The sequence below is a fragment of the Melanostigma gelatinosum genome (assembly GCF_949748355.1).
Source record: "Melanostigma gelatinosum genome assembly, chromosome: 20".
In the NCBI taxonomy this organism is placed as follows: domain Eukaryota; kingdom Metazoa; phylum Chordata; class Actinopteri; order Perciformes; family Zoarcidae; genus Melanostigma; species Melanostigma gelatinosum.
The window spans coordinates 13848212-13875803 of NC_136653.1; the positions used below are offsets into that span (position 1 = coordinate 13848212).

At 41.4% G+C, this 27592-nt stretch overlaps 3 protein-coding genes across 4 annotated transcripts; 2 read left to right on the plus strand and 1 right to left on the minus strand.

The window, feature by feature from the left end:
• Window positions 1-128: 128 nt before the first annotated feature.
• pan3 (poly(A) specific ribonuclease subunit PAN3) lies at window positions 129-14045 on the minus strand (the record flags this gene model as incomplete). Of its 2 annotated transcripts, XM_079291925.1 has the most annotated exons (18): window positions 13445-14045; window positions 12387-12508; window positions 12026-12095; window positions 11860-11930; window positions 11544-11688; window positions 11124-11341; window positions 10513-10617; window positions 10355-10412; window positions 9740-9901; window positions 9286-9402; window positions 8735-8836; window positions 7416-7581; window positions 6883-6970; window positions 6600-6739; window positions 6075-6204; window positions 3662-3726; window positions 3432-3570; window positions 2446-2586 (listed from the first exon to the last, which is right to left on the minus strand). In XM_079291925.1, the coding sequence occupies exons 1-18, from the start codon at window positions 13776-13778 to the stop codon at window positions 2446-2448; spliced, it is 2373 nt and encodes a 790-aa protein (XP_079148051.1). In that variant the 5' UTR covers window positions 13779-14045. The 2 variants fall into 2 exon arrangements, with proteins under 2 accessions (XP_079148052.1, XP_079148051.1); XM_079291926.1 differs by lacking the exon at window positions 12387-12508 and having other exon boundaries at window positions 129-2586; window positions 13445-13550.
• A 757-nt stretch (window positions 14046-14802) lies between these two features.
• LOC306794266 (receptor-type tyrosine-protein kinase FLT3-like) lies at window positions 14803-24817 on the plus strand. Its single transcript, XM_079292306.1, has 24 exons — window positions 14803-14878; window positions 15588-15670; window positions 16451-16602; window positions 16698-16822; window positions 17015-17126; window positions 17980-18122; window positions 18349-18509; window positions 18605-18743; window positions 18885-19062; window positions 19242-19342; window positions 19475-19586; window positions 19675-19883; window positions 19977-20089; window positions 20205-20337; window positions 20966-21070; window positions 21168-21278; window positions 21367-21523; window positions 21696-21808; window positions 21947-22068; window positions 22582-22704; window positions 22802-22913; window positions 23005-23104; window positions 23415-23520; window positions 23657-24817. Exons 1-24 carry the CDS (start codon window positions 14869-14871, stop codon window positions 23870-23872), a joined length of 3036 nt encoding a protein of 1011 aa, XP_079148432.1. The 5' UTR covers window positions 14803-14868; the 3' UTR covers window positions 23873-24817.
• A 1745-nt stretch (window positions 24818-26562) lies between these two features.
• urad (ureidoimidazoline (2-oxo-4-hydroxy-4-carboxy-5-) decarboxylase) lies at window positions 26563-27210 on the plus strand (the record flags this gene model as incomplete). Its single annotated transcript, XM_079292207.1, has 2 exons — window positions 26563-26737; window positions 26861-27210. 2 exons carry the CDS (start codon window positions 26563-26565, stop codon window positions 27208-27210), a joined length of 525 nt encoding a protein of 174 aa, XP_079148333.1.
• Window positions 27211-27592: the final 382 nt, after the last annotated feature.

Genomic DNA, 27592 nt, shown 5'->3' on the forward strand with positions numbered 1-27592 from the left:
TTTTTTTCAAAATCCACCTCATATGCTGTTTTTACGTTTTTATAAACATGTCTTAAAATATTTCATGTATAGGTTAAAAGCTGCAATGTACCCAATTGCAAAACAAGACGATATCATGCATGTATCAGTTTTGGTATTCTTTATTAAAATACTGCTGTACACACAAATATTGCAAAATTTGAGACGATGAACACAAGAGGGGCATAAAACATACTAAGATGGTGATTGTAGGTGTGTTGATGTGGAGAAGGTCATCACTAATATCAACCGGAGTGTGTGGGTGTGTTATGACGTGGAAGATAGTGATATGAGAACTGACATTGTGTGGACCGAGTTGGGGAACATGTGTGTGCATCTGTGTGTGTTTTCAGGGTTTTCTAAAGCACCACATTCACCAAATATGTTGTTGTCTGTTCATTTCACTAAAACAGGGGAAGTAGTACATGATCTAACACAGCCAGCTCTCTGCAGGGTTGTTACCCCCAAGTACAGATCATCCACTTCCATGAAAACTTTGAAAAGTTTCTGTAAAAGCCAAGACGTTGTTGTTGTTCACGCCTTTAACCTTGATTTGTCTCTTATACGACACTGCGTATCATACACGAGACCCTGTTTTTTCCGAGTCTTTTGCTTGTGCGCACTCGTCAAAAGCTACCGAGAACTAGAATAAGGCAGAGGAATCAAGAACAGTAATTACACAGAGCTTGGAGTGATCTCTTTATCAGAGCGGAGCCGGTTTGCACCAAATTAATACAAGTTAATTTGATTCAAAGAGATTCAAATCATCAACTGAATATGAACGGTACTTAAGGGCAACATGATATCCCTCACACAGTCACCTCCACAGCGCCACTCACTTCCTGAAACCTCCACCTGAAGACGTCCCACCCACTCCACTGTAGCTCATCCATCTGACTGGACAGGGGGTGACCAATGACAGCCAAACACATTCAATCATTGGGCCCCTCCAGCTGTTTGTCATCCTGAGAGAAATCCAAGCCATCCAAGTGAGTGCAGCAGAGAGCACCACTGTTTTTGTCTGCACCATGTTTGTATTTCATGACATTTAAAAACCAAATAAAACTGCTGTTGTTGCCCTGTTCTCTCCTTTGTCCTCCATCCCTTCCCCTTTCCCTAAACCCCTGCTGGAATTGGTCCACAGAATAATGAAGTTGAATTGAGGCAAAAATAAATTGCCCTCCCAGTTCCCAACATGCATTCCTGCACAATATCCGAGCAAAGAGAAAAACACAGCTCGAAAAATCACAAAAAGTGTCACTTTTCCTCAAATGTAGAGTGGCCTAGACCCCCTGTTGGGAGGCGAAGATGGGGATAAAAGCAGAAATAAGAGTCAGAGAGGGACAGAAAGGGGACGCTGGAGACAGGAGGACGGGCGGGGGACAAAATAAGGACATTCCACAAAGAGGCAGCTGTGGCTCCACCTCAACAGAAGCCCCACCCTCGGGCTACAACCAAGTGCTAGACAGCCAAACCAAAATGAGCCACCTTTGAGCAGTTCATGTCACGAAAGCGTCCATTAACCAAAGGTGGTTGCTGCGCATATAACAAACACTTGGTAAACGGCATCAGAAGACACCCCTTCCTCAGTGTTGTTAAAAAAACAAAAAAACGCCTAAATCTCAGTCCCCCACGAGCCTGATGTTCCGCATTCTCCTGAACTAAAATGTCCAAAATCCATTTCTTTTTCCAGTTTTAGGAACCCTTCCCACCCACCTAAGTGGTTTGTCCTCTGAGGGTAAACCAACAGCCAAGGCAAAGGTGGGCTGGCCCATCTCACGAAACAGGTCCCGCTCGAATGAAAGCCTCGAGTGGTGCGTGTCCCGTCTCCCAGCGCGTCAACAATGAAGGGGGTGTGGTCTCCAGCCGGAAGAGGGGCGCAGTCAATAGACAGCTGCATTTCATTTTTTTTGTTGTTCTCTTGTTTGACCTGCACTGGCATTTATGTCCGTGTGTGACTTTAGCTCTCTGTGCACCCTGTAGGCAACTCACACATATTGATAAAAATAACAAAAAAGTAACAAAAAAATTAAAATCTTAGTGCATCCTCTTCAGAAAAAATAAACCCCAAATGTAGAAACAAAACAATAAAAGTTCAAAACCTCATGGTTTGTTTCTTGTTTGTTCCCCAAATCTAAAAAAAAATGTCATCGTACTCGTTCGTCACAGTTTCCGTTTTTGTCCTTTTATGTTTGTTTTTCCTGTTTATTTAACGATTTTCAGCTGCGGGGTTTAGGAAAACTAAAAAAAATACACTTTAGAAAAAGCCTTCCTGGTGGACATAGTCAGTGTATGTGACTGAGGTTCACGAAGCCCCGCCCCGCTGCCTTCGCCATGCTGATGTCATCCCCATGAGACTGGTGCTCCGCTGTAGTGCAATAGTGTGCTCCAGGTACAGGCAGTCCCATCCCGGGCCCGAAGAGGGCGCTACAGAGAGCCGGAGGCTGCGGCCTGCAGCTCCTGGAAGGTACTGTCGAAGCAACGCTTCAGGTCCGAGTACGTCACGACCAGGACGCTCTTCTCATCCCGCGACACCAGGCTGATCTTCTCAGGAACGCCAGCGTCCAGCTGTGTCAACACAGGAGGAACATTTAGGTATCGAGTCAACATTTTTAAGGATTTTAAGAAAAGCTGCAACCGATAAGTGAATTAGGCAAAAGAAATCCATCCGCAACTATTTTGATAAATTCGATTAATGATATTTTTCAAGCAAAAAACAGCCAAACATTCTTACAGCTACTCACGAGAGGATTTTAGGATTCTCTTTTTTTATGTGATAGTAACCTCATTTTAAAACATATTATCTGACATTCTTACACCAAATAATAAACTATCAAAAATATTCAACGGATTAATCAAAGATGAGAAGAAATTGTTGGTCGAAGCCCTAATTTTCAGCAAGTGGGTGGAGGAGAGTAAGCTGTCGAGCTGAACTACGTTTACCCCGATGGTCTGATATTTGTGAGATTAGTGGAATAGATGAATTAGTGAGTGTAGAGTTATGTTAATACTTGTGAAGTACAAAATGTCACAACTTTAACACGCTGCAGTTAAAGAGGAACAGAAATAAGGAAAGAAAATAGAACGACTTCTGATAAATCTACAGCAAAGTTAAGATGGTGATCTTATTTTGGAGATTTTTTGGGGCTGTGAAATAGTCAAATGATCTGAGAGATTAAAATGCCGCTGCTCCTAGTTATCAGCAGCTGCTAACCAAATGTCACTGATGGAGGTAGGCCTATAATAGACGTACTTTTACTCTCTCAGTTCTGCAATTGGCACATGCATGCGTCTTTTAAGTCAGTTAATGTGTTAGATGCGCGACACATTAAACAACAGTTCATTAAAATGGATAAAATGATCAAATGTTTGCATTCAAAAATAAAAAATAAAAGAGAAGAAAGCTCCCTGACTTTGTTGAGGCAGGAGACAATGTGGCTGAGGTCGATCCAGGGCGTCCCAGCTTCTGTCACCTGGTGAAACAGGTGATCCCGGAAAAGCTTCAACAGGTAGCGGTCGCCCGTCTCCGACCACGACGGGTCTTTCTGAAACCTGAGTCACACACACACAACACAAGGTCACAGAGTAGTAACGCGATCACAAATCACACACGCAGACGGATCTTCACACCAGCGTTACTTACTCTGGCCGCTCGTTGATGGTGCCCAGTTTGGCCAACAGGCGGAAGAGACGGCCGTTTTGCACCTCCTGCAAAAAAAAAGGAATGAATATTCACCAGACTTGTTCTGGTGGGTTAGTCGGGAGGAGAAGGTCGGCAGGAGAGGAGGGGAAAAGACATATCTCATGTGTAACCGTTCGCCTACCAGGGTGCCACAGTGTCTCACCATCACATGTCGAGGTACAAGTGGTATCACAAGATAGTACGGGTTGGGGCGAGCTGTTAGCATGCTAACTTGAGTAGATATCTCTGCAACACAATACATGGGTGTCTCTGACGCAACGTCGACACTCTAACCTCTCCACAATCTGTCGATAATGTTAGTTCTACTTTTGAATGTTTATTAAAACTAAAAGTCTGGCCAGATTTTACACATTGCACATTTTAGAACAAACCTTTCTGATGGTAATAAGGGAAGAATTCCTCCATAAAATGGACCTTTAAAATAATAAGACAACTTATCCCTGCAGGGAACTATGTCAGAAAGTGAAACCTCTGTTGCTAGACTTTCTGTCCATACATGGTGCTGGAGCCAGTTCCAGAAGACACTTCCTCCTAAAAGTCAACCAGAAGAAGCTGCATTTTCTTCCAAATGCATCTATTCTTGTGCGCAGTTTCTTCTAATTATCACTTAAACGAAGTCCAAGACAGCAATCACCAGCTCCAACATCCCGGATGAATTCAAAGAGCTCCTAAACATCTCAAACTGTTGACCAATGAAGATATCAGCTGACTTATTTGAATGTTAAGTGGGCGAGCTGCTGTAATATGTTTTAAATGAGCACCCACAGAGGATTACTGGCTGTTTGTGACACCACATCAGATTATTGTCAACAAGTTGTAGCTCACCTTTCGCCTCTGCAGATATAATTTACTCCTGCCTCTCCTCCTCCCTCTCTCTGTCTCACCCTGTCAATTTCTTTCTGCACTGTTGGACAAAGTGAAAATTATTGAAAGCCAATTAACCGAGCGTGTAACACCAGTTTCTCTTGAATTACTTGTTGTGTGGAAACAAAGTTTGCCAACATTGGATTTCTAATGAAAATGTTAGATCATCTTGATTTTTAGGACAGATAGCATCTGCACCTTAAGTCCCTTCGTCATTGTCTCAAACAACTTGAAATGACTTGCATCTTCATCGATTTCATGTTTTTACATTTCAGAGTCGGGTTCATGAATAAATTGAGTTGTCACAATATGCACAAATCAGTCAACCGGTAGTGTAGCTGATGGTTACATTAGCGGTCTCTGGTCAAAAACATGACTTCAAGTTTCCGCTCATAGATCTGATCTCTTCACATGAAGACAAGAGTTGACTGAAACGTGTTCAGATTCTATTTATTTAAGTCTGTTGCCACCTCTTGTGTCGCTAACGCTAGCTTACCAGCTGTCTGCAGATATCACACTGAGGTCGAGAAACACAGACAGCAGGAACAGATTAGCGCGTCGACTCTTCTGCTCGATCTGAGCTGAACGGGATTCCTAAATTGAACGTCCGTGCTCTTCTTGAAGCATCTCGGATAATGTGTATTCTTTTGAACGTGCATAATGACGACAACTTTGCAGAACATAGTATTCTTGCAAAAGTTTTTCTCTAACAAAAAGGCTCACCGGGCAAATAAAAACACAGCTACTGATCCATGTGTTCAGACACACATTCAGCTAACACATTACGCAGAGATGGTCTGATAAACCAGAACCACACACACACACACACACACACACACACACACACACACACACACACACACACACACACACACACACACACACACACACACACACACACACACACACACACACACACACACACACACACACACACACACACACACACACACACACACACACACACACGGCCAGAAAATGAACTATTCTAGCCCTGTGTATTACTGCAGACTGGTATTTGTCTTGTTCTGATCATCAGCTGTTCTCTGAACTTTTGCTGCCGACACCTTGTGAGACCCGATGGACGTCGAACAAAAAGGCAGAAATCTTTTGCGGTTAGGACGTAAAAACACCAACACGAATATCTAAATTGTTGGGTGGATGTGAACAGTCAGGGTGTGAAAAGGAAGTTGAGGCTTGAGCGAGAAGACGAGGGTCGGTTGGTTCACACATTCACACTCTTAACACGGGGAGACTAAATTCAAGGCGAGACTGCGGAGCCTACGATATACCATACAACTTCCTGTGTGCACACAACTTCCCTCCTAGCTCACTAAACCAATGGCCTATTTCCAGCCACCACCCAAGAATATCACCCTGACAAGAACACAACTAAAGAATGCATACTCATGCAGGCTTTCTGCTCTGTGCGACACAAACTCTCCCTTTGTGTTATTTAACAGAAAAGCAGCGCCCTTCCCATCCATACCTTAGCCAGATCCTCCTCAATGACATCGTTCCTCATCTGCGATGCATCCAGTTGTGTGTAGAATCGAGCTCCAATCATCGGCATAATGTCATTGACGCTGCGCATGCGAGATTGTTCAGTCAGCAGATACCTGCACAAAGACATCCGTTTACAGGAGAGTGGGAAAGGGCGGAAACCCGACTCAGAGAGAACATTTATGGGACAACATTCGAGTCTTAAAGCAGCCTTTTTATGGGTATTCAATTGCTGCTCTACTCGTGTACAAAAGGCGACAATGTAAACACTTAAAACGTGACACTTTTAATTGGCCCGTTTCAGACTCATGTTAATAGGCTGACTGTAGACTAAGTTTGAGACCTAAAATCATCTCAAACATATACGATGGCAGCAAAGGTCACTGGCGAACCAGATCCCAGCTTTGTCCGATAGGCTAGTCTGGATGTGTTGCACCTGAACGAATATATTTTTTGCGGATTCTTTGATTATAATTCAATTTTGAGGGTTCAAGGAGAACAACTTTCTTACAGAATGAGGTTCTTGAGGTCTGAAGAGTAGTTGATGGACACCAGCTCCATGGCCTTCTGCAGGTTCTCCCTTTGAATACCAGCCAGTGAGTTACATGCCAGCGCCAGCACCACCTTGCCCAGCGACACTAGGTCTGCTTGCTACACAACGAAAAACACACATCACGGATAAAGTCTCATTTTCAAAAGTGCTCACCTACACATGCTGAAATTAAGTGGATGAGATGCAGCACTTCTTTTATGGATATTCATGCGTCAGTGACCACAAACATTATAAAAAGTACCTGGTACTGTGGCATTAGGGCAAGATGATTGGTCTGACTGCTGTCAAAGGTTAAGACATCAAACACGCCAACACAGTTCACCCGTAACCTGCAGAGACAAGAGACCATTATCATCAATCGTTTACGTGCATGTCTGAGTGTATTGAGTGTGCACAACCACAAGGTTGTGAAGAGGGAAGCATCAACTGAAAATACACTTCTGCTTTTAATCTATTTACAGTAAACATTGAAATGTGTGCTGCTCTGCACACCATTGATGACTATAAGAGGCAGGCTCTAATAAGTTATATTCAATACATTTTTTATAGCCCAAAATCACAAATTTGCCTCACGGGGCTTTACAATCTTGACACATTTCAACATCCTCTGTCCCGGGACCCTCACATCGGTACAGGAAAACCCCCAAAAAACCCTTTAACAGGGAGGGAAAAGGGAAGAAACCTTAGGGAGAGCAAAAGAAGAGGGATCGCTCTCCCAGGAGGAGATGGACATATTCATCTACCCATGCTGAATGATGAGGTACTGATGTGTACCTGGTCTTGCCAGTGATAAGAATCTTGCTGGGGTCCATGACACGGCAGGCCAGGCCGGCGGTGTGGATGGTGCGCAGGGCCGAGCTGAGCTGGACAATGTAGGCCCAGATCAGAGACTCGGGGAGCAGACCTGCATGCTGCCGTGGCGGGGGAGGTTCATGTTGCCCTGCACATAAGAGACATGCTTTATCACACAAATGCAGCCTGCAGGTTTAGACATTACTCATGAAGTAAACCTCAAACTCATCAACTTCCTTGGAGTTCATATCTGCAGGGTAAACTCGCAGTTGTAATGTCAGTAAGACGCGTCATTTTCCGTCAATCTAACCTAATTCTCCTAATCTACATCACAACACCGCAACTAACTGCTGATTAATCTCTACAACATTATAAACAACATATATTTTTTAACGTCCAAGGTGACGTCTTCTAATTGCTTACTTTGTCTGAACAACAGTCCAAAAACCCAAAGATATTCAGTTAACAGTTATATCAAACTAAAATCCTCACGATGGCAAATTTGGATCTCAGGGCTGTTTGACATTATTGCTTAAAGAATTACAAAAAATGATCAAGATAATTGCCTTTTCGTGTTTTGTCGATTGGTCTTCAGCTCGATTATGAGCAAAACAAAATGAGGAAATTCAACTCACTGTTCCCAGAAATCAAGTTTACCTTCGGTTCCGTGTCTTGCATATAATATTTTGTAACTCTTACCACAACCGTAAGGTTGGGTATTTGGGTAATGTTACTCTGGCGTTGTGCTCTGGTATGTCCCGCTGTGCAATTCTATACAATTCATACGTTGTAGTTTGTTATCAGTGTTTTGATACAGACTAGACAAAGACCAGGATCTAAATGGTTTTGCTTCCTCTGTCTGCACTCCTGTAGACCTGACAGCACCTGCCCTAGGATCAGTTTCAGCCACAGTTTCCTTCAAGTCCCCATGTCTCAATCGCACAAACACACGCTAACTGTCAAACTAGAAAACTTCACAAACTCCAAACACTTGAATCTTCTTTGAAGCATCAAGACAGCCACAGGAGTAGATTAAGGCCTCTAAGCTTCAAGGGAAATGCGTCGTTATTTTAAGGAAACCGTGTTGTTTTGTGTTTACCGCTAAACCCTCAAAACACCGGATGCGAGCACAACTGCAGGCACAGCAAACCTTAAAAAAACACACACGCAAATAAACTATAGTTAATGACCTCATTAGCGACCAAGTAAACAAACTCAAAATGTTTGAAGCAGAGGGGTAAAGATGGGCGTCTGAGGTGATGCTGGCTCCTTTTCATTGTGACGGTGGAAGACCAACTCACCCCACTTCCTCTTGGTAAAGTACGAATCTGCTGCTGGGTCATTGAAGTGTCTGCTGAACATGGTTTCTGCACCCGCATGGAAGTCATAGGAGAACACCAACGCTAGGACAAACGGAGATATACGGGAAAGTTAATAAACTTAGTGCTAAAAGGCTAATTATTGCCACTTCGTCCGGCTATACAGATTCACCGATTGATCGGCCGCTGATTGAAAACATCCACTTATTATATTTTGATAAATTTCCATACATGCTGCTCAGAATAATTCCGGCTCGTCAACCGACAGCACAAGCTCTCTATCGGCCAATCGGGTACTTCCTCACTATTACTAACTTTTGAGGGCAAAGAAAGCAAAACTTTGGTGACAAATATCCATTAAATAGAGTTTGAATGCAACACTTCAGAAACAAGTATATTCAAGCTTTTCTTTTGTATATAATGGAATAAAATTGTGGAGCGTGTAGGTCTGGGTCATGTAAAACATTACTATATCCAGAAGACACAAAAATAGAGTCCTGTACATAAAAAATGGTTGTACACAAAACACTCACAGTGGTCTCCAAAGGCCTTCGTGGTGAAGACCTCCCTCAGTGTTACAGAGTTTGAGTGCAGAATTTTCTTCCACATGTCCACCAGCATCATACACTTGGTGTTAACAAGGCGGAAACCTGTTTACATTTTAAAAGAGACACGGCACACAGAATAGGCAATTTATAAATATATGTTACACCATCACAACACCCTCAACCACCTTTGAATAGGATAACAGCCTCAACACGTGCATTTCATGTTTATTCTAATGTACGAGAGGAATCCTCACACATGTCCTGCACTGCTCATCATAATCACAATGACAAATAAAAACAAACTTCATTAGAGCTCTTATTTGTTCAGACATTAAAAGTCAATACACCATTACATACTTGCTGAAATTGCATATTTTGGTTGCGTGACATATGTGTTATAGTACTTTGGAAGACAATTTGTCATCAACATATTTATTACCGTGTATCCTCCTCAGGCAGTAAGGCAGGTCATCCTTGCTGTTGACCGCCTTGTAGCAGGAGGTGATGTAGCTGAAGTTGCTGGTCTTCTGCATGCGGTTTGGTGGGGGGAGGGCCTCGAGCGGGAAGAGGCTGTGGTAGCTGTCCACCTCAGACGGTACATCTACCAAAGACAGACGTAGTTTCAGGAAGAAAAAAACACAAATAACATGAACAAACACGTGCAACCAAAAACACATAACAACTTGAAGCAAGTTCTAGGTCATAGCCAAAATGAAGAATTTGTTTTGACCAATACTAAATCAGAACTAGATTATACCATAGTGTAATTTCACAATTTCCGCCCATTGTTGTATGACTGGCAAATGACAAAAAAAGAAAAAAACGTGAAGCAAAAACCTCAAAGACCAAAAACATATTTCAACACGCTTCCACACTCGCATGAGGAAATCAACTCCACATTTGTTTGAGTAAGAAATGCAGGTTTGTTTACTTGTGAGCCAACAATAGCATCACAATTGTCAATGCAAAGCACACTCTTTGTGAATGGCAAAAATAATTTTTGCAAGAGAAATGATTGAATCAATAACGACCCTTTGTTGCGACAACAATGTACCTGTGTTCTCTGAGTGGTCAATCTGGGCCATAGTTATCAGATGTCTGTTTATCAACTCCTGGAAGACAAATAAGAGGGCAACACATCAGACATTACCTCTGGAGATGAAGACGAGGGAAATATTTACTGAAAAAGGGAGGTGGGAAAGTGGAAAATACCTGTCGGAGTTCATCTGCCATGAAGAAGGACGGGGCGTTGGCTTTTGGCTGCATGTAAGCCACATGCGGCGCAGTGGGGGGATAGATATGGTACGTAGGAAACACCTGCGATGAAACCAGAAAAACACAGCTTCCTATTTATTGAGAAATGAAAACCAGTGTGATCAGATATGTCATTTTTTTTTAACTACCTGTTAGTTCCTAGCTACGCAAATGAATATGAAGTAACGAAACACATAAGAATTTGAATGACGTGTTAAGAAGGCAACAAAATGCCATCTGAAGCCAAATTATACACTGGCCACAATGAGTGTGGTTAAGTATGTGCAGTGGCGGCACAACAAAAAAAAGGGGGGCAGCTCACAGACTGAAGTGTAGGGTCGTATGCAGGAATTTGCGGGTCAACGCTCTTGCTTCTCAAAAGAACCTCAGATCCGATAATGGATTAAATGCAGACAGATTTAAATGCAGTTTCCTTGTTTACAATCCATTTCTACAAATGTCATCTGCATCTTTGCGTTTGGTTAGGAATTCAAAAGTATTCTAGTCTATTCCCAGCTTTAGTATTTCCTAACTAAAATACAGAGGAGCACACTATGTGCAGCACATACCATCCCAGCCATTGGTGCCGGGGTGTTGTCTGTGTAGAAGTAGGTGGTCCCCCCTACAGTTTCTTTCTGGATCATGTGAGCACCCTGGTCAGCTGCAGTTGTGGGCCCCATGTAGTTGGCAGGGTTTGGGGTGTGACTGCGCCGACGTGGAGCAGGTGAGGTGTGCGGTGTAATTTTTGGGGAGTGAAGAGGAGAAGATCCCGCAGAAAGAGACATACCTGCAATTGGAGACAGAGAGAAGTCTGCTTTTGTTTCAACAGTAGCACATGTGGTGCTGCACACAAGAGGGAATTCACAAACTTGCTCAACTATAACATTTCAGAGCGAAAGCAAGAAAACAAAACTGAGTCATGTAGAAAGTGTAGCAAAGCAGGTATAATGAGGCGGTTTCTCGGTCGTTGATGCTGCAAAAACCCTCACCAGGAGCCAGCGCAGCAGCTGTAGAGCTGCTGAGGCTAGGATGTGGGAAGAGAGGCGAGGGGAAGGCCTGGACAGGGGACTGAACCATGGTGGCCATATGTGGAGCTCCCTTAGGGATGAACTCACTTGCTGCCGGGTTAGGAGTCTGGTGGCGCAAGAAAAGTTTACATTAAAACTACCACTTCTGTTGGAGGCAATAAAAACAAGGATGGCAAACTTGTCCTAGTTAAGTCTCAACTACATGCTCATAAAAAAAGAACAGTAATGAACTTTAAAAAGCACTTCACTGATTTGGATAAGATGCTTGTGTGCTCACCTTTCTCCTTTGGGAAATACTAAGAGCACCAAAATCACTGAACAGTGAGGATGTCGGAGAGTTCACTGGATCTGTGGAGACCAAAGAGTGTAACAGTTGAGCAGTGGTAGTTTCAACATTCAATGGATGAGTACTGCACACTGCTCCGCTGAGCACTGAGTCTTACCGTGAGTGCTGTGGCTGAAGTTCTTGGCACCATCGTTGAGGCTGGGAGAGCTGCTGCTGGTAGTCATTCGCTAAAGAAAAGAGAACAGCATCAAGATCAGAAATGTTACAGAAGACACTAATGTGCATAACTGTTTATCACCCAGTTAGCAGCAAATATCATTCTGTTATGATAAAATGTATGAATTCAAATAAAACATTTAAACTAACTATATAATAAATAAATACAAGCAAAACATTTCAACAACTATTGTAGTGCCTCAGTTTACGTGAGGACCTACGACAGCAACGTGACCACAATGACATGAATTTTCTCGCCGTATGTTCACACTGACTTGAATCTACAGCTTCCCCTTTTCTACCTGCATCATTGAGTATTTAGTCTCTGCTGGGCTTCCAAAACCATTGACCCCAATAAAGCTGCTGCTGAAGTAAGAGTTGGTGAGATTGGCATCACTCAGGGTGGCACCTTCCATCCCTGGGACTGAGGATGACAGAAACCAAAAACTAATTACAGCAGGATTAATATAACTATAACAGTTATAATTGTGTAACCACAAAGTTAATTGTGCACGTGCATGTCAGTACTACTGCATGCTCTCTAAGCCACAAACACAGAGCTAACTGTTAATTTAAATGCATGTAAACAGTTCTGCAACTAACATTACAGTGTGAACCACAATTCGAGTCTACCACAGGGCGATATAACTGAGCATCATTTAATACACGTTTCCCCAAAAAAATTACGTTACTGGTTTCAATGGTTCCAGGTTAAAGAGAACGTGAATAGCTTTTGAGTTGCATGTGGATTTTGTTTACGTTGGGAAACACAATGCTAAACCAATGCCCCGTGAAGAGCTAGCGTGGCTACGCTGTTAGCAAACAGTAAACTAAAATTACATTTAACAGTAACACTACAGTTCACTTAAAACATGTAACAGGGCGTAAACTAACGGCGCTAGTACTACAATTGATACAGCTTATTAGAAGGCAAAGCCACACGCATTAAAGTTATTAAAGCGGTCGATTTGAAGCTAGTTAAGCTAACGCTAGCTGGCTAATAGCTACACTAGCTGTCCCAGAGTTTTTCCCACTCACAGCTGTCACACAAAAACACAGGCCTCCTCCGTGCGAGCTGCAAAAGCATGGCTAATATTACACCTCGTCACAAATCATAACGTACAACATTACCACCGAAAAAAACGTTATTCACAAGACCGCTAACGAGCACAATGTGTGCTAGCTGCACACTGAAGGCTTTGCATCATGTTTGGCAGGTGAATGTAACCCACGTTGTTTTGGGGTGACGAGGCCTCACTGAATCCCCGAGCTAGATTTTAACAAAGCCCAACAAGGCCCAAAAGTAAAGTCAGTCAGTCACCCCGTGTGAGGCCTCGTCTTTGCTGTAATTGTTACTCACTTGTTAACAGCTGCCCCTCGAGAGATGCGCCTGCAGGACCCAATGCCAATGTTTCACTTTTCTTGGACACACCGGTCCCCGGACAGGCCGCCACGGAGCCGCCTAGAGAATACACCGCGGGAGTCCCGCCACCTGCAGCCATCGACAACGGGACGGGGCTACCGCCACCGTGCAGCGGTAAGCCTGCCATGGACGGATCTTCGTGCAGGAACTGACACTCTTCTCCATAAAAACAGGTTTTGTCTTTTGCGTAATATCGGCAAAACTTCACCTTGACATTGGGTATTCCGGCACCCCCAAGCGGAGCAGCTGAGGCTGGGAGTCCACTGTTCATGGCACCGCTGCTGCCGGAAGACACTCAAACATAGAGAGACGCAGATAGCTAGCGAGCTAGCCAGCTAGACTGCAAACAGTTTCCCCTTAAAGGAGCGGATTAATATCACTTCGGCTGGTGAAGAACACTCAAAACCCTGCAGTACTCACATTATGAGGCTAAGATGCAGTTTGGTTTTAGAAAATATATTTGCATGCGTGGAATCCTGGTCGTCGTTGTTGTCGCTATCCATGCAGCTGCCTTCTTCGGGAAGTAGCCTGTTGTTGTTTTTTTTGCTCACAGCCAGGCTGCTCTGCTATGGACTCGCTAGCATAGCTTTGCATTGTGGGTACAGCGTTTGGCAGAGTTTACCTGCTGCAAATGCAAGCCGTAAATTGAATCTACCGCACAGTGATATTGTATATGCAAACGAATAAAGCAGATGAAGGGGTAAATGTCTTTTGAGCCAAGTCTGGATTTATATAATCTTATATTCTCTGCATGGAAGAAAACAGATGCATGAAAAAAACATCAGGACAAAACCAACGGATGTGCAAAACAATAATGTACAGTATGCAGTGTTTATTTTTACAAATAAAAATCAATTAAATATTTGAGAGGTCAAATTATCTCCGGTAAGAAATGTAAAATCATGACAATTTTATCAGAAATAAATATGTTTAAAATTCCACATCTCGTTTCAATTAGTCCGCTCTCACTTGGGTTCATCACAAATTAAGCATAATTTACTCAAAAGTATATATACAGTCCTATTGTTTATTTTCTTATCATTTTTCTCCCATAAGTCCAAAATGACTTTAAGTACGACATTATAACGACATGTACATGATTGTATTTATATGGTATTTTGACCCATGATATTCCATTGTGACATTATAATGAAATGTTCTTCTGATTATCCTCCGGTCTTTTTACACGGGTTTTTTTACACAAATGTTGCAGGCGTGGCTGACAACGTGATCGTTTCCAGTAACACTTCCTCTGTTTATAAGGTTCACGCACATAGCTTTGACATCAAAGTTTCGCTCTCTGACCCTGTAATAACTTTGAGTATGTGACACTGACAGCATCAGTGCGGAGGCAGAGAAATATGATTGCGGGTGAGTCAGACTTCTTCAAGTCTCTGTTCATTGGGCTGAGTTATTAGCAGTGTTTGGCAGAGTGAATAAAAAAAGAGGATTTAAGGATGTTTAGGCTATAAATTAAATAAATATAAACATTTTTCCGACTCTTTAGCTTAATATATCAAAATATGATGGGAGGATAATATCTTTCATATTGCATTTTTGAAGATCAAATCGCTGGAGAAGAAGTTTACCTCAATACCAAATGTTAAATTGTGAAACAGTGGGTTCAGTGTTGACATTGAGCTGTACTTCAATAACTATGAGGAACCTGAGATAAAAAGTGACTTTTGTAGAGAGGATGACACTTTATTTATCGTTCATCATACAAAGGGAACGTGCTGCTCTGTTGGAATTAAGAAATATCAAATATCTAAACCCTAGAATGTGTGTTCCTGCAATAACCTAATGAGTGAATGAGTTTTCGGGTTTAAAAAATTGTTTTTTAAACCCGAGTATCTAATTACACAATGTAACCTGTATAACCAATGTAATAAACCACAGAAAGGGCATAAGCTACAAGCAATTGACTTACCTTTATGAAAATATTAGTTTCTTGTTTTTATGATTGCATTCATCACATCTCTTTAAAATACCCTAAAATACCCACTTCTCTTTAAATTGCCTCAGGCTATTCAGAAAACAACAACTTTTGAAATGAAGTTCAATTTTTCTGTCTTTCTAGTTGTCTTTCTTCTGTGTGCTGTCAAGCTTCAGTGCTCTGATGGCATCGCAGCGCAGAATCCGGCTTGTGTGCCCAGTCATGAGGTAAAAGCCGTCGGGATCTCTCTTGTGTTTTAACTGAACAATTCCAATTAATTATACATATATTGAAGTATTATATAATACATGTATTTCTGAGTTACTGTCTATTTCAGAAACATTACTGAGTTATAGGAAACTATTAATTATTGGTAAACTCCACTGATTGTACAAGGAATGTAGTGACACAGTACATTAAGACGACAGGTTTTATAGATAATATAATATAATGTATAATGTCATTTAATGTTTGATTTTTTTAAGTGCATTAGTCCGGCACATAAATTGTTGTCATGCATGTCATTACCTGTGTCTTCCATACGACCATTTAGCAGATTAAATAAAGATACTTTGATTGTCTTGGATTCACTTAGAAACGAAGCTGCAGAGCAACAAGAGGTTGTGAAACACCACAGCGGGAAATATCACATACTTGACCAAATGTCCTGGTTTTAATTCCGCTCATCAGTTTGAAGTGTGTCCGTTTATGCGTCATTTTAGTATAACCTTTAAATGATGGCACACAAGACAACTTGTTGAAGTTATTATTTTTGACATGTAGGGAATTCCATTTAGCTTGGTATGTTTGGTCCTGTGGATGATTTATAATTAAAACACAGATATCAAATAGTACATATTATATGTCTTATACTGGTATAAAAGTCAGCCTTTTTTGTTTATTAAGCTACATACCGTAGTTTGCATCATAGTTTGCAACCTTAATCACGCAACCACATCAAAAGCTAGTTAATGCAGGATCATGAAATGGTGAATCTTGTCTTTCAGGTTGCATGTTTTGTGCCAGCTGACTATCAGAATGCATCTGGTTCTGTCAGTGTAGAGGTGTGCGTTGGTCAGAAACTCATCATCTCCCTGGAGGACTTCTCTGAATTCCCTGTTTGCCACTGGATCAGAGGAGCAGACCCAATACTGACAGTGTAAGTGAATGTCTATATGTGTGTATTTAGGTGTGTTTCCCCTTTTGTATTATGTGTATATATTTAAACTGAGGGGTTTTCTTAAACTTTATCAGAAATGGGAGTAACTCCATGGTCCTACCACCGCTTTCTGAGACAGATTCAGGGGAGTTTACGCTGATGTGTGAAACTAGCGAAGGGACCAGGTCCTCACTGGCCGTGTCTCTGCATGTAGTAATGAGTGAGTAACACTCATTACACTGGATAACTCTCTCTCTCTCTCTCTCTCTCTCTCTCTCTCTCTCTCTCTCTCTCTCTCTCTCTCTCTCTCTCATCACCTCTCTAAAACAATGCTAAGACTCAAGACAGCAAACAAACACTGGACTGCTTGATGCTGATAAAATGTTGACAATTTACTCCTTTTTTTTTCAAGAACGTCCCACAAAACCAAAGCTGACACTGGACCAAGTGGATAACAAAATGCGTTCCCCTTCTTTTATATGCATCTCTGAGGGCTTCCCAAAGCCCACACTTGAATGGACCAGGTAAGATGTTATCCACTACACATGTATGTGTAGCAGTTGTGTACTCTCCGTTGCGTTGTGTTTAATTCAGGACACGATATCTTTTGATGGCTCCAACCAGACGTTTATTCATCGGATAGAATATTGCTGGTAAAAGACAGAACAGCTTCAGTGACTCTCATAGACAACGTTGTGGTCACAAGCTCCGGAACACTGTTAAATCAAAAGGGACAAATACTTAAGCTAACTGTGGTTAGCATGTTACTCATGCTAAATGCTAAATCAGTTAAAACCATTTGCTCTAGAAATGATAAATTAAAACAATTATACGAACAAAAAGGGACTTCTAGACATCTCTATATATATCTCTCTATATGTATATATATATATATATATATATATATATATATATATATATATATATATATATATATATATATATATATATATATATATATATATATATATATATATATATATGTACATCAGACATCGAATGAGATGTTTAACTACCGAGCTTGTCACAGGTCAACCTACCATGAAAACAGCTTGCTTCAGACTCGTTCATGAGTCTGCAAGCAGCCAGCAGAGGGCGCTGTTACACACAACCCACTTGTCTCCATGGGGAACTAATGATACGTTGTAAATGATATTTAAACAAGGAAATAATATGAAAATGATAAGGATTAGCAATAACTTAAATAATATAGTAATACTAGCAACCAATGGCCAGTGATGGCAAGTGGAATCATTAACTCTGTTACATATACATGATTTATATGTTTAGTTGATAACAATGTAGTCTACTGACTCTAACTTTATCAAAAAAACATCTTATAACTGTGATTTTCTGGATAATCCCCCTTTTGAACAGAAACAATAATCGGGCCGTCGTTGTTCCTGCAAACGGTGTAATGGCAATTAGCACTATATCCAGTAGTTTGTTTTCTAAGAGTGAAGTGATGTGCTGTGCTACCAACGCTGAAGGACAAGAATGCTCTCAACTCTATGACTACGGTAATTCAATGTTTCGATAAATTCATGAAATACATCCTACAAATTATTTATTCATGATAAATGGTCACAGACAAAATCGAATTGGTCAGTTTTCACTTCAACCACCTGAAAAGGTCGGAGTAGAAATAATTTATAACCTAGGGACTGTCTCTAATAGTCATAGCAAACAATTATTAGACGACATTTTTAAAAAGTCATTGACTTGAGTCCTTGCTGTGTGTTTCAGACCTGGACAATGACTTAAATGAGGTTTCCAATGACATCGTGAGCCCTGGTCAGTCTTTACTTCTACGCTGCCAAATAGAACAAGCTTCACCTGTGTGGGAGACGGGCAGCAAAACCATCAACGCCCCAATATTAGAATGCTCTTCTAAAGTCAAGAACGAGGTACAGTAACTCCTGCTGAGATCACTGAGATTTTTCTTTGAATTCTTTTTAGTCTTTCCCACTCAAATCACAACAACAATATATTTTTATCCCAGATTTGCTTTAGAAATGACGGCTATAAAAAGAGTTGTATGTCCTACCTGTTCATCGAGTCAGTTAATGTGAACCACAGCGGCACATACACCTGCAGGAGTCAAAACAACAAAACAAAGTCTGTTGACGTTCATGTCCAAGGTTAGCGGAACAAATTTCACTTCATTTTTTCTCTCTGTTTGTGTAGTAATTTCAACTGTTGCCAATGAATGCTTCTTTCTAAAGTTTAGTCCCGTTTGTGCCATTTGTGCATGCACTGATTTCCTTCTTGTGTCTCCGTAGCTGAGGGCTTCCTCTCTGTCCAGCTGGATAAGAGCCTGACCATACCAGCTCAGAATGCATTCCACTCCTGTTTGCAAGCCAGTGTTTCCTACCACCCTGTGCTCCAGCACTGTTCCTGGGAAGCTCCTGATAAAAACATGACTAACTGCCTCAGGGCCATTTGGGTAACAAAACAAAGGTAGTTGCATGAAGCAATGTTCGTGGAGCTGAACTCCTCAAAATGTTGCATCGTTGTCTATTAATGCTCATGATTTCTACATGCGGATGGTCAGTGAACTAGCCTTTTGTAAATTATAATCATACGAGGTATGTTATTGAAGACTTTTGGGGGGTTTCATGTGAATGTTGTCTTCTCAGGACCGTGAAGCGATGTGATGTACTCAAGTCAGGAGATTATAAATTACACTTGGAGGCTGGCGGGAAAAAAGAAACAAAGACTATATCAGTGTGTGTTGTAGGTAAGAGAGATTTATCGTGTGCGTCTGGAATGTTTAACATCTGTTCGGTAAATTCTGCACAGTTCTATCACTTTTAAAACTTGCATTACAATTATATTATACAACGCTTATTGTCCACTGACTTTGTTTCAGACACACCAAAGTTCAAATTCGGGAATAACGCGGTCAATAAATCCTTCACCGTTGAGACCGCAAGTCTCGTGCCAGCAAATTACACCTGGATGTCGTGTCCTTCTAATGACAGGTATGCTCATTGTAGCCTGTTAATGTACACACACATACGCACACAGACACACTCAGATTTCCTTAAATCCCGACTCTTTGTATTATAGCATCTGTGTAACAGACTGTTCCTGGAAGGAGATCCCAGAGGCCTCTCAAACAGACTCAGATGTCTCCTGTGAGAAGACAATCAAGAGCTCTCTGAGCAGAGCTCTAGTGGATGGACATTGTTTAAAGTTTTGCCTGACAAACTCAATTGACTCCTGGTGCCAAATCCAATACTCAGTAAACTACTCACCTTTGCTCCTGCACTCCACAGGTAGCGAGACTGATTTCACATCAAAATAATGACTTTTTTATTTATGTTTTTTTATGGCTGTCATTAGAAACTATGTGTCATCCCTGTTTCTAGGTCCTGCAAATACTGATGACGGCAGCTTGATGGTGCTGAAAGTAGGCAGTGTGATTCTGCTCCTGGCTTTGGCAATAGTTACCGTGGTGCTCATGTACTTTGTCAAAAAGAAGGTATGTATTACACATTGACAAACATATACACACACACACACACACACACACACACACACACACACACACAAACACACGTGAGGACATGATGCCAACCTCTTTGTGTTTCCAATAGAAACCCCAGTATCAGCCCCAGCTTCAGATTATCCAGATGGTTGGACCCAATGACAACGATTACATCTACATAAACTTCAAGGAGTTTGGGTACGACCTGAAATGGGAGTTTCCCAGGGAGAACCTAGAATTGGGTACGAACCACACCGAGCATCAGACATGATAACAGACTTCAGTGGTGGAAAAAGTACTCCGATCCTTTACTGAAGGAAAAGTGCCAGAACAAACATAGTATCAGCTTAATTTATTTCAAGTATTAAAAGAAAATAGAATAAGTTGTGCAGACTGTGACAAATTTAGTTTGAATAGATTGTTAAAAGTGATGCATCAATGTGTTAGAAGCATTTTACTGCTGCAGCTGACGAGATGAAGCGTTTAGTTTCAATTACCTTACATGTTGTTGGGAAGTTTACTTCTGTGGTTCCCAACCTAGGGGGTTGGAACCCTCAAAGGGTCACAATTGTTGGAACATGATTGATGGGAGAAGAAAGAAGGAGACGTTCTGCTCCATCATCTTCAAGAATTCTCTCAAATTTATGCTTTTTTTTATGACAAATTTGAGAGTTTTACATTGCTGGGCCTTGTACAGTTATTTAAATGAAACCATCTGAGAAGTTTAGAGGGGAAATCAGGCTTACGTACAGTAAGAAAATGTTCTTAGTTGCATTCAACCACTTCCAGACTTTTTTACGTTATTGTTCCAAGTTTCATAACAATGTGGCAATCAAGTTATACTTTCCTGTGTCTCTGTGTCCTCACCAGGTCAAGAACTGGGCTCTGGGGCTTTTGGCATGGTGGTCCAGGCTACAGCTTATGGCATCAACAAGCCTGGAGTCTCACAGCAGGTGGCCGTCAAGATGCTTAAAGGTCAGTGTTTCATTTATTTATTCCGTGAGCAAAATGCAAAAAAAAAAAAATGTTATGGAGGTCGTTTCAGGAGCTGATGTGATATTTGACGCCGCAGAGAAACACCAGACGGTGGAGAAGGAAGCGCTGATGTCAGAGCTGAAGATGCTGACTCACATCGGTCACCATGCCAACATTGTTAACCTGCTTGGAGCATGCACAGACACGGGTACAGTCACCACTGTACTGCTAATACTTTTGTCAGATCGGGATGATACATCTTGTGCCATGATCTATGATTTGTTTCCCTGTTACAGGACCCACATACCTGATTTTCCAGTACTGCTGTTATGGAGATCTACTGAACTACCTTAAGACAAACAGAGAGCGCTACCACAAGTCTGTGACCGACGCGTTCAACAAGGACCGTTTCAGCAGCCTTTACCACAACCTGCAGCCCAGGAAAAGCTTTGGGTGGGAACGACGGGAAACAAGGGGTTGGAAGAATATATTGGGAATAGTTCAGCAATAAGGGGAGATCAAACATAAAGACAAGATTCTATATAAGTGCTGGCATATTTGTAAAATGACTCTGTTGAAAGTGTAACTTTACAATAACAATCACGTCACGTTTGTGTTTTCTCAGTGAGCTGGACACAGCAGTGGACAACTACGTGCCCATGTACAGCTGTACCACCAGAGGGCAGGAGGACATCGCTCTCCTTACCGTCAACTCTGGTGGCATGGACAGCTTTGAAGGTGAAAAAATACTTGAAATCAGAACATGCATGTTGTCAAACAGATAAACTCGTATAGTACCGCCTTCAGTTGCCCAAGCAGAGAGTAACAGATCTCTCTGAGTGGTGTTGATCCTAACTGATCCCAGTTTATCTGCAGACCCAATGATCCATGAAGACCTGGACGATCCGACAGAGGACCTGCAAACCCTGACCTTTGATGACCTGCTCAGCTTTGCCTTCCAAGTGGCCAAAGGCATGGAGTTCCTCTCCTCCAAGAACGTAAGAAACGAAAGTCCAAACTGTGGAAACGCTCTACATTTACATCTCTCAACCCACACACAAAATAATTCATCATTCAGTTCATTTTTAAGCTAAATCTCAGTCCCTATAGTTCTGGCTTCTCTCTCTTCTTTGTATTACATCCTGCATGGACAGTAGACAAAACCTGCCATTTGAAGACAATAACTTTGGTTTTATAAATTGTTACATGACATTTTATAAACCAAACAATCCATCCGTTCATCTAGAAAATCCTCTGCAGATCAATTGACAATTAAATATGATTGTAAATTGCAGCCCTAAACTCTCCAACTGCCAGACGGTTTTAGTCAGGTTTTTATGGACATTATAAAACGTATGTGTAAAGTTGTTGTCAGCTTCCAAAACTCACATGCCAGTCCAGTACATAGATATATCAACAGACGATGTCAAACTACAGTCGCAGGCTTGGCCTTTGTGGATTGTAGTGAGATTGAAGTAAGCACCCTGATGATGGGTCCTGCCTGTCTGCAGTGTATCCATCGAGACCTGGCAGCTCGAAACGTGTTGGTGACAAAGGGCAGACGGGTGAAAATTGGTGACTTCGGACTGGCCAGAGACATCGACAACGACTCCAACTATGTCGTGAGAGGAAATGTATGAGACTTTTATTTTATAGCTTTCAGTGGTTGCTATGTTCTGTCCATTTCTGGTACACATTCTTACACGTTATGTGGGTGACATGGCTTTTCAGGTGCGTTTGCCAGTGAAGTGGATGGCACCAGAGAGCACCTTTCAGGGGATCTACACCATGAAGAGTGACGTCTGGGCTTATGGCATTCTGCTCTGGGAAATCTTCTCACTTGGTAGCCTTTGCGAGCACTCCCAGTGCATTTAAAAGACGAGCATATAATCAATTGCAATGATTAATGCCAACTCTGTCTGTGTAACTCTCAGGTGTTACTCCGTACCCGGGCATGAAGGTGGATCACATGTTCTATTCGATGATTGAAAGAGGATTTAAGATGGATTGTCCCTACTACGCCAACGAGTCTGTGTAGGTGTCGCCTGTCTGTATGCAGCCGTTATGTTTCTTTAGTAAAAGTATTTCAATAGATTTCACAGAATCACACCTGTACAATGTGTCATGATAAAGTCATAATCACAGTGAAGTGAAGCAGTAAAAACGGTATAAGACAGCGTAACACATTATTGTGTTGGTACTTTCACTGAAGAAAAGGATCTGAGTACTTCTTCCACCACTGTTTTCAAAACAAATACAGCAGTGCAGCGACCTTTGACTTCTTGCTATTATGGATGACTGAGAATCCTGCGAAATATTTCATCTCCACGGTTTACTTCTCCAGGTACGGGATGATGTGTAAGTGTTGGGCTCTGGATCCCAGCAACCGGCCATCTTTCTCCAAACTGGTGTCCTTTATGTGTGATCAGCTGACAGACAGAGAGGAGCAGGTAGGCCTAGAGCCAGGTCAACACATTGTGGGGAGAAATAGTCGATTTGAGTTTTATCCCATTCACCTCCACAGCTGCACAGACATGTTACTATTGTCTCTGATCTAAAAGCAGCATTAAATCCTTCCTCTTGCAGCTCTACCATAACATGCTCGACCAGACATCCAGCGACTACCAGAATGCAGCGGCCATTTTGGACATTTCCGCCTTGACGAAGCAGAACGAGAAGAAGACTCAGTCAGCCAATGATTACTGTCAAACCCACGCGACTGAAGAAAGCAAAGCAGAAGTGTCCGACACAAACGCTGTGGCAGCTGACGAGAAGCTTGTGAAGCCACCTGATACAGAGTGATCATCAAATGTTCAAACCAATGTATCTATGTGTTCATATAAGGTTTTTCTTCAAGCAATAATCTCACGAGTGACCGTATTAAGCGCTTGCTTTATGTTATATTAGAGTATTGTAACAAGATTTGAATTACATGGTATTTCAGTGAGTCATATTCTCACTATGAAAAAGTGGTCTGAATGAATACAGTATTTTTGTTTTCTGTTATTATTGTGCAGCTAAAATGAAGAACAGTTTTGTAAAAGGATGCTAAATATTTTCAGGACGAGAGATGTAAGATATGGAGTTGTAACCTTTTTATACATTCGGCCTATGCTGTAGCAACTGATCAACTTTTGATTTTAGATTTGATCATATACATATCATATATCATATATATTGTTATGCAGTGAAATGTGATGGCAATTGTGTTGTTGTGGTCTCTTATGTTATACCAGCAGCTGTTACTTGCAGATCAAACCAAATGTTTGTACACATTTGAATATCTTTTTTAAAACAAGCTTCATTTTTTATTATCTCTATTCGTTTGTTTATGTTTAAGCATTATACCTGCAATAAAATGTATTTTACACATTAATAAAATAAAATGCAATGTCTGATCTGTCAACCGAAAAATATATTTTCGCTTCTTAGATTGATTCATTTTAATAATTTCCAAAAGTCTGAAGAGGAATAACTTTTCCGAATTCACAAAAGAAAATACAGAAATTATTACATTTTAAGCATTTCCTATACAATCAATCATCTTCATATCATATGGTCAAATAATAAATAAAGTATATGAAGGAAATCTGTGGTGGAAGAAGAATTCACATACCTTGTTGTAAAAATACAGCTCTGCATTCAAAACCTCAGCAAAAAAATGTCCTTGTCAGTGGTTTACTATTTGATGTTTTTGGATTTATGTTGCTGCTGCATTAATGTGTATGTTGCATTTTACTGCATTGATGGTTGTACTAATTTAACTCATAGAAACTGCTAGTTGTAGCTACAGCAATGCATCATATTCGATAAAATCATCTTATGTTTGTAGCATACCTGTTGTGTGAAACGTGTGTAAAAAGGCAACTTTTCATGAGCTCAGAAAAAAGCCCTGTTTTCAGCTTTGAGACGGTACATTTAACAGCTGATACAAAGTGGTTTTTAAACGGTGTATTCAGCATATAAATAAAGCGAATTGTTTTAATATAAAGGAACACGTAAGCCTATTATTGGAAAAGAAATAATCAAAATCACTAAATTTGGAGATGGACAGGAAGGGTGTGAAAAGTTGTAGTTTTAGAAGTAACTAAAGCTGCCAAGGAAAAAGTACTACATAAGCCTGTGAGACGTAGTGGAGAAGCAAGTATGTACAAGTACCTTGAATGTATACTCAAACGTACTTAGTTGCCCCTGCAAATAAAAGTCCTATACTGTAGCGTTCCTTTTGGACAGCAGAGGGTGTAGTTTCACCGCCTCGCGGGGCAGAGGCTTCTCTTTATACCGAGCTTTATACATCCACGGTACTGGGCGCTGATTTACAAGCACAATGTTTCTCTGCGGAGATGTTACATTTAGAACAGCTGTAATATTTTACATAGAACATGTCCTTATCTTATGATGAATGGTTGACAATGGTATAGTGAGTCGTCATTTACTAAAGAAGGGCAAATATACAACTAAAATGTCTAGCCATGTTCAATCTAATAACCCCAAAACAATGTTCTTTGTCTTTGGACGATATCCCATACATGTCAACTCAATCTCGGTTAGTTTGTTTTATTTTTCTTCAGAAGAAAAGTTTGGTCCTCACCACAAAAGGTCCTTCTAACAAATAAGGTAAAACAGGTGTCATTTCAGTTGATCGATATATTCTGCCGCTTACAAAAGTGAAAGAGTGACAAAGTAAATTGAGTTGTCTGTGAATCGCATCTCCGAACTTGCTCTGCATTTATGTTGATGTTGTACATTTGCATATGAGCTGTAGAAAGATGTTAATGTTATAGTTGACATTTTCTCCGATGTTGCATTTTATTGTAGAATTAACGAATACAAAATAAACATGATTGCAGCAACAAAGAGGTTATTGGATTTTCCTTAATCATCAAATGTTGCTTCATGGTCAGGTTTCACATTCACAGAAATGATAAGCTTCATTTTTTGTATTTATGAATGAAATGGAACGTACAGACAGAAAAGCGATCAAAGCAGTGATTGTATCTTAAAGTGAATATATGATCACACACTCACGTGTTTATTAATAGGTAATGTATTTATTTGACGTTGATTATGTTTTATCTCGGTTGTCCTTTTGTCTTTGCCACTACGTTTCGTGTTCTTTTCGCAAAGCTCCATCTGCATGTGAGTATTTCTGATGTTTTCTCTTGATACTATGCCAACATTGTGAAAGATTAGAAAGAAGAAATGTATGGGCGTTTCTTTTTGTAAAGTGAAAACCATTTCCCTCATTGGAAGCCGAGCCTTATTTAACTTTTCATTCCAGATAAGAAACAAAAGGAGGGAGAAAATAAAGATCCCAGAAAATGAATCATCAAATGATTGGCACTTGATCTGACGAGGAAGATATGAACCACTGGCGTAGAGGGGGCTTGTCCTGTGTGTCCAGAAGTGCATGAACCCTTGTCTTGTCCGAAGGTCGATAAAGAGTGCCTGCCTGTGCAACTATACTGAAGAGAGTCCCCGTGCGCATGGACATGGACATCGCCACAGTAAATGCTCTTCCTTTCGAGGATTTTGTGAATCTTTTGGGCAATGTGGTGGAGAAATGTCCCGTCATAACAGCTGCTGTGTGGTCCGCGCGTCCCTTTTTGAACTTTACTGCGTTGGAGGCTGCAATCAATGAATTCATCGATGCTCTCCCAGAATCAGGTGAGAGCTAAATTTAGTGAAGTTTTGTGATTTGCAGTTTGGCCCTGAAATGTGATTTAGCCGACTCCCCGGGCAATGGCACAGATAAGACCTCATTAAGGCATTGTATTCGTTCGTGTCCAGGTAAAGAGGGGATCCTCAGGTGCCACCCTGACCTCGCGGGCAGGGACCTCCAGAGCGGCACCTTGACTCGGGACTCGCGCGAGGAGCAGGCAGGAGCCGGGATGGATGCGTTGAACTCTGCAGATGCCTCGCGCATAACCCGGCTCAACGAGGAGTACAAGGAGCGTTTCGGGTTCCCGTTTGTCATCTGCGCCCGGATGAACGACAAGGCGAACATTTTACGGCAACTGTCCGAGCGCTGTCAGAACGAGCGCGCGCTGGAGAGGGCGCGCGGAATCGAGGAGGTGAGGAAGATATGTCGCCTGCGTCTTCAAGCTCTCGTGCTCACTGACGCTCCAAACAAGTTATGAACCGTAACTAGAGTTTATATTGGATTCATGCTGTGCCAGTTTAACCACCCGGATGTAAAGACTGCCAATGTTCCCAGGCAGGCGGTGTGATATTTGCTTTATTCAAGTCATACTGTACAGTGAATTCTTCAAACAATAAAATATGTGTACCATTGATTCTAATTTAACAATTTACACGATATATCCTATGTACACGTTGACATTGATAAAATAGCAAATGTAGTCATATTACGCATAAATACATCCATGAACGTGATTGTATACTACTCACATGTCTGAGGTGAAAAACAATGCACTCACTGTAAAACATGGTCAGACCGTGCTTCAGTTTGTGCAACTGATAAGGTTCTCTCAGCATGCCATCTGGTGCCCAAAATAACAT